Here is a 7687-nt window from a genome sequence, read left to right as displayed (position 1 = left end):
TTGTCATCCCCTTTGGTAAAAACTCTGTACCCATGAACTACCACATAGGTGGTAGTCTACTTAACACCGAAATTGTGATGAGACCTTGGGACACAGGTGGACAGTAGTCTCTCCTTTGATAATCACATCACCACAGTAGTCAGGAAATACTTCTACATGACGCACCTCATCACAAAAGGTTTCTCATCCAGGAAAAAAGAGGTAATTGTTCCTGTCTACTCATCACTCATTAGACCTATTGTAGAGTACAATGCCCCTTTTGGTATATACCTCATAAGACATCTACAACAACTGGAAAGGCTGCAGAAATACCTCACAAAGAGGATTATCAAACAGATGCCATATGCAGTCCATCTCAAAAAACTCCAGCTTTACTCTGTTGCATATCACCTACTCATAAGCGATCGCTGCCTAACATACAAAGCTTTGTCAAACCCAGAGCTGTTGGACATACCCCAGTTAAAGAAATCCCAATCCCTCCAAGCTACATGCTCTAGGGACCTAAACCTTGTCATCACAATAAGCAGAACATGCTGGAGGAATAGATTCCTGTCCCAGAGACTTCCCATACTCTGGAACAAACTACTTATACTATATCAAACAAAGCTCCTCAATAGCACTCTTCAAGAAAAATCTTGATGATTGGATGGGAAATAGGAAATTCACCCCGGGGATCACTTCTGTGGCTCTGCTCGACAGGGGTACAGGAAAATAATTTTCTTAGGTGGTGAAAGCCAGGGTACCTTTTTCGCTAGGCTTATATAGGCTTTAGGGCTATTAGCTTAGTACCTTCCTATGAACCTATGAACCTATGAACCTATAGTTCATAGTTCATAGTCCCCAGTCGGGGAACATTTTCTCTGCACCAGAAATCCTGGCTATCTATTATAAGAGATTCCTGGGTGCAGAAAATCATAGCCAGAGCTTATAATATACCATTTTCTCTAATCCCTCCCACCAACATGAAAAAGTCCCCAATGTTCCACCCAGCCAGAAGGAAGCAGCATCTCTAGAAATTAAAAAGATGCTAGAAAAAAAGAGTCAACCAAGATGCCCCCCCGACTAGACAGGATTTGGAACTTACTTAAGATTCTTCTTAGTGCCAAAAAAGAAATTACATTTATATAAAAGTAAACAAACCGTACTAACAAGTTCACGTTTGCAAACATTATACATCACATATATTCTTCTATACAATATAATGAATACAACATTACATAATTTTTAAATTCTTGCCTTTTCTTAAACCTCATTCTGCCTCCAAAACATTTATCTGCACATATTGTTCCCACATTTCCATTTTATTCTGTGTAATTTGCTCCTATCCTTTTCTAAATATCTAATTTCCTGTTCCTTTATCTCTGTTATGATATTTACTACTTCAAGTACAGTTAGTTCAGACTTTGATTTCCATTTTCTAGTAATTCCTTTTTTGGTAGCCACCATATTTAAACTTAACCAGGCCTTACTATGTCTAGGCAATTCAGATCCCGTATCCTAGCTCAAAAAATAATTTCCCTATTTGCACTCATCTGCTTACCCAGTATTCCTGACATAGTGATTTGGAGGGAATTTTTAAAGTCTGACAATTCATTACACTCTGAAAAAATATGCTGCCAGGTACCTCTTTCTTTCCCATTACATCTCCAACATTTGCTGTCTACCTGAAAAAAATTCTTTGTAGTCTGCTTGTTGTACCTTATGTAAACACTTCAAGCAAAATCCTAAATCTTCTAGAACGTGTTGCATATTTGGAAGCTGTACATGTCATCCTATTGTTTCTTTGTGAATTGCTTCTCTAATCTCTGTTCCCTATCTTTTTTTACCTCCTCTGATTGATTCCTATAGTTATCATGCAATATTTTATATGCCCTACCAATTATTACATTTTTAACAGTAGCTTTTGTTGTAGATTCTGCTATAAACTCAGATGGTTCAGATTTTTCACTTAGGATTCCCATATCCATTTCTCTTTGCCTATACTTTGATATCAATCCCTGATAGGGAAGGCAGTCTCTGGCCTGAAGTCTAAATGTTGTCTTGGCCTGTTCCCATTCTATTACCTTTCCCTCTCTGATTATTTGTTCCTAATACCTTGGTTCCTTTGCCAGCTTTCTCCAGTGAATTTTAGCCCCCTCTTGCCTATTCTCTGTACTCCTAATTGCAATCATTCCTGTCAGCAGAATCTCCTTTCTCCATTCCAATATTGCCTTAGTTATTAGTATACTCTCTGCTACTTTATGAATATAATATTATATATAACTATTGCTGTTCTCCAAAATCTCAATCTGTCCTTATTTCTTGAACGTGCTTCATCAATGTAGTATTCGGGCTGGTAATGTTGTTATTGTACTGTAGGGGTGCTGTGGGGAATTCAACATGTAATGTTGGTTCTGTATTCTCTGGTAACTTGTTGGTTCCGGTGTATGTATGACTTGCAGAAGTTGTGAGCATGTAGTATGGGTGCGCACCTGGAGGCTCTTAATAAAGAAAGGCCTTACAACTCCAGAAACCGTGTGGTCTCCTTATTTCCCAGGATATAACATATTGGTGACGAGGATGGGATGCCTCCGAGTCCGCTGCGAGTGAAAACGGTGGGGTGCAGTTCATGTCGGACGACGAAGAGACTGGGCTTGCCGGAGTGATGTCTGGTTCCATGTTGGGGTCACTGGTTGCATACGACTGTCAGACACAGACCTGGGAGGAGTATTGTGAAGTGTTGGAACATTTTTTTGAGGCAAATCAGATAATGGAAGCGGGCCGGAAGCGAGCCATATTGCTGAGCTCGGTGGGCAGCAAGACGTACAGTCTGATGAGGAACTTATTGAGTCCTGATAAACCGGGGGACAAATCGTTCACGGAGTTGACGAGCTTGCTTCAGTCACATTATAACCCGAAGCCGAGTGCAATAGTCCAGAGGTTCAAGTTAAATTCAAGGACTAGAATGGCCAATGAAACGGTAACGGAGTATGTCGCAGTGTTGAGGGAACTGGCGCAACATTGTGATTATGGGGACAGATTGACAGAAATGCTACGAGATAGGCTCGTATGTGGCATTGCAGATGACCGCATACAACGCAGATTGTTAGCGGAGCCTGACTTGTCGTTTGAAAAGGCCTTGAAGTTGGCACAGGCCATAGAGACAGCGAATAAAGACATTCGTGATTTACAGCCAAGAACCATGGAAGGGGTTGGAAGCAGGAGTGCTACCCCACTGCCAGTGCATAAAGTGGTAATGGAGCATAAACCACAAGGGAAGTCTGGTCAGTATGCTTGTTACAGGTGTGGTGGTGAACATCTGTCACGGAACTGTCGTTTCTTAAATGAAAAATGTTATGCTTGTGGTAAAAAGGGCCATGTAAAGAAGGTGTGCCGCTCAATGCCCTCTAGGGTCCAGCCGAAAAAGGGGGAGGAAAAGAGCAGTTTCATGGACAGTAAGGGAAACCGAAAAATAAAACGGCAGTATGCACACCACATGCGTGAAGGTACAGATAAACAAACCAGGGAAGAAGAGGAAGTGTTTACTATGTTCAACATGAAAAAGGCAAGGTGGGAAAGAGTTGATCCCATTACGATTCAGTTGGACTTAAATGGTAAAATGGTGCAGTTTGAAGTGGATACGGGGTGTAGTGCGACAGTTCTGTCAAAGGCTGAGTATGGGAAGTTATGGCCCAGGGAAGCTCAGGAGCTGCAGGACTGTTCAGTGACTTTGAGAACTTATACAGGGGAAAGAGTTCCCACACTGGGGATGGCAAAAGTGACTGTAAAATATGAGGACAAAGTCAAACAGTTGCCAGTCATGGTGGTAGCAGGTAAGGGACCAAACCTATTAGGCCGGGCGTGGTTAAAGGAGTTGGACATGGTTTGTCTACAGCTCCATAAAGTAGAACAGCATGGGCTGACCTTGCAAGGAGTGCTGGAGAACCACGAAGAAGTGTTCAAAGAGGAACTGGGGACCTGGAGGGGTCCACCCGCAAAAATACACATTAAAGAAAACGTAACGCCAAGATTTTACAAGCCCCGACCCGTACCATATGCAAGGAAGAAGAAAGTTGAGTTTGAGTTGGAGCGACTCACTAAGCAAGGTATAATCGAACCAGTAAAGTTTTCGGAATGGGCCGCACCAATTGTTCCCGTATTAAAGCCAGATGGTACTGTACGCATATGTGGTGACTACAAGTTAACAGTGAACCAAGTCTCGAAGCTGGAGCAGTATCCTTTGCCAAAGGTGGAGGATGTGTTTGAAAAGCTGTCGGGAGGTGAAAGGTTTAGTAAACTGGACCTCAGTCAGGCATATCAACAAGTAGTGCTGGAAGAAGGGTCAAAGTCATATGTCACCCTTAACACACACAAAGGTTTGTTCCAAGTCAATCGTTTACCCTTTGGTGTTTCCTCTAGTCCAGCTATTTTCCAGAGAATAATGGAGGGACTGGTGGCAGGAATTCCGAAGGTGGCTGTGTATTTAGACGACATTCTGTTGACGGGTAGGAACATTCGAGAGCATTTGGAGACGCTGAATGAGGTGCTGAGATGACTGCGAGAGGCAGGTCTGAGGGTGAAGCGGAGTAAATGTGTTTTCATGGCAAAGGAAACAGAGTTCCTGGGTTACAAGGTGGATGCATGGGGCCTACACCCCCTGCCAAATAAGGTGGACGCCATTCAACAGGCGCCCGCACCCACAAATGTTACAGAGCTGAAAGCCTATTTAGGCTTACTCAACTATTATAACAGGTTCCTGCCAAATCTGTCAATGCTGTTAGCTCCTTTACATAAGCTATTAAGGAAGGAGGCTCAGTGGTCATGGCAAGAAGAACAGGACAGAGCGTTTGAACAGTCAAAGGAACTAATGCAGTCTTCAGAGGTTTTGGTGCACTACGATAGTCACAAGGACGTAATTTTGTCATGTGATGCCTCACCTTATGGGGTAGGGGCTGTGTTGGCACACCGGATGCCAGATGGACAAGAAAGACCCATTGGGTTCATGTCACGAACTTTAACACAAGCGGAGTCAAACTATTCCCAGCTAGATAAAGAGGGTTTGGCTGTCATGTTTGGAATTAAGCGGTTTCACAAATACCTCTATGGCAGGAAATTTACTATTTGCACCGATCATAAGCCTTTGTTGTCACTGTTCAACGAGATGAAAGCAGTGCCGCAGATGGTTTCTCCCTGCATTCAGAGATGGGCTGTAACATTGAGAGCTTATGAATACGAGATTGTTTATAAGCCCGGGAAACACCATAGTAATGCGGACGCGTGAGCCGTCTGCCGCTACGGGTCATCTCCAGGAAGAGGAAGCGGAGGACCGAGTTCTGATGATGGAGGACATCACGTTGGTGTCTGCCAGGGAACTGAGTGAATGGACACGCAAAGACCCGGTGCTAGCTAGAGTGTTTCAGTGGGTCCAGCAAGGCTGGCCAGTCAAACAAACTGATCCAGTTTTTCGGCCTTATGAGGTGAGGAAAACAGAGCTGAGTGTGCAAGCTGGATGTGTATTGTGGGGGGCACAAGTGATAATTCCGTCCCCAGGAAGACGGGCACTTTTACAGCAGTTGCACCAAGGTCATGTGGGCATCACCCGAATGAAGGCCTTAGCCCGAAGATATTTCTGGTGGCCAAAGTTGGACCACGATATTGAAGTCGCTGTGAATGAGTGTAAAACATGTCAACAACATCGCAACTTGCCTGTGGCGGCGCCACTACACCCATGGGAGTGGCCGAGTAGACCTTGGCAGAGACTTCATATAGATTATGCCGGGCCTTTTATGGGGGAAATGTTTTTGATAATCATGGATGCTCATTCTAAATGGATGGATGCCTATCCAGTAAAAACACCCACTTCTACCATTACCATTGAATGCTTGAGGAAGAGTTTCAGTAGCCAAGGACTACCAGAGACTATTGTATCCGATAATGCTTCATGTTTCACGAGTGAAGAGTTCAAGGGTTTTCTGAGAAAAAATGGCATCGTACATCACATCAGCACCATACCAGGCAGCTTCAAAGCGGTTGTGCTGAAAGGGCTGTCAAACTTTTAAAGCAATGATGAAAAAGTCCGGAGAAGGAAGTATGGCAGCAAAAGTGTCAAGGGTGTTATTCAACTACCGTATTACCCCCCAGTCTATCACGGGTTTGTCACCTGCCGAGATGTTGCAAGGACGGAGATTAAGATCCACATTGGATCTGGTGCATCCAAACATCCGAGCTAAGGTTGAGAGGACCCAGTGGAGGCAAAAAGAATGTCATGATCGACGACGGAGAGAGAGAAGTTTTCTGGAGGGAGATGCAGTGATGACGCGAAATTTTAGTTATGGACCTAAATGGATTCCAGGGTTCATTGTCAAGAGTACAGGTCCATTATCGTACCAGGTGAGGTTGAATGGAGATTTCTTGGTGAGGAGACATGTAGACCAGATTCTGCGGAGCGAACAGAAAAAGGACTCCACGGAACTGCCAGCCTCGGAAATACCGTTAATTTCGGAACACGGGCTCGCAGCGGCAGGAGGATCGCCAATCGTGGGGCCCAAGGGAGACCGCCGGGACTCGGAAGGAGAGGTTCCCGAGGATCCAACCGTTCCAGGGATGGACACACCGGTGCCCGAGGTGGTAACTGTGACACCGGAGTCACCTAGGGTGGTACCATTGCGCCGTTCTAAGCGTGTGCTGGTTAAACCTAGTTACTTGAAGGACTATCAATGTTAAAAAGTGCATGTATAGATTGCAAGAACAACCTAGCTCGATTGTATGGTAATCAGTTAATATCTAGCCAGTTATTTAGAAAGTAAGTGACTAGATGGATTGCTTTGGACTTGCTCCCTAGTTTTTCTTATGTAAGGGATTGTGTCATAGCTTAAGAGGGGAGGAATGTAGTATTCGGGCTGGTAATGTTGTTATTGTACTGTAGGGGCGCTGTGGGGAATTCAACATGTAATGTTGGTTCTGTATTCTCTGGTAACTTGTTGGTTCCGGTGTATGTATGACTTGCAGAAGTTGTGAGCATGTAGTATGGGTGCGCACCTGGAGGCTCTTAATAAAGAAAGGCCTTACAACTCCAGAAACCGTGTGGTCTCCTTATTTCCCAGGATATAACAATCATCAACCCTTTCTGCTCTGAATTGTAGCTTTCTGTCTGAGTTATATAGAAGCACTTTAACTCTGTACAGTATCTATAAAATATCCCTTCAAATTAGGTAACCCTAAACCACCATGTTATTTTGGGAGGATCAACTTATCCCACTTGACTCTTGCCCTCTTACTTTCCAGATAAGATTCTTCAGCTCTTTATTAATTACTGCCCATAACTTTTCATTTGATTCATAAAAATGTGCCTGACCTATGTATAAATAAAAGGACTAAAAACATTTTTACTGTTTGCATGTTGCTATCAATATTTAAGCAAGAGCTTCCAGTTTCTCAGTTTTTCTTTTGCTTAGTCTCTTCCCACATACCCTTAGCTGCCATAATAGAATCCTTTTAAACTCATATTCCTAAATGTATTGATTTTATTTATTTTACATTTGTTGACCGGGATAGTCCAACTGGATACATGTTCATTTTCAGCGGAGGCCCGGGGAGAAAAGCTCCATATAAAGCAAAACAAGACAATACAAAACTAATGGCATAGAACATGTTACAACATCAGATGCATAGACCATATTATTCCATAAGATACACACATTTTCAGAGT

The 7687-nt window shown here is 43.4% G+C and overlaps 1 protein-coding gene across 1 annotated transcript; it reads left to right on the top strand.

Annotated features, from left to right (window-relative positions):
- The first annotated feature begins 5246 nt into the window (after positions 1–5246).
- LOC122806156 (uncharacterized protein K02A2.6-like) lies at positions 5247–6038 on the top strand. The gene has a single exon (XM_044076392.1). The coding sequence runs from the start codon at positions 5247–5249 to the stop codon at positions 6036–6038; it is 792 nt and encodes a 263-aa protein (XP_043932327.1).
- Positions 6039–7687: the final 1649 nt, after the last annotated feature.

The sequence above is a fragment of the Protopterus annectens genome, chromosome 7.part0, assembly GCF_019279795.1.
Source record: "Protopterus annectens isolate FY-2018-M chromosome 7.part0, PAN1.0, whole genome shotgun sequence".
NCBI classification, from domain to species: domain Eukaryota; kingdom Metazoa; phylum Chordata; order Ceratodontiformes; family Protopteridae; genus Protopterus; species Protopterus annectens.
Note: the sequence above shows the minus strand (reverse complement) of the source record. Positions and strands in the feature narration are given on the sequence as shown.

What these genes read in the sequence shown, in the direction of transcription:
- LOC122806156 (XM_044076392.1), top strand. Translation starts at nt 5,247, where the DNA reads ATGCGGACGCGTGAGCCGTCTGCCGCTACGGGTCATCTCCAGGAAGAG.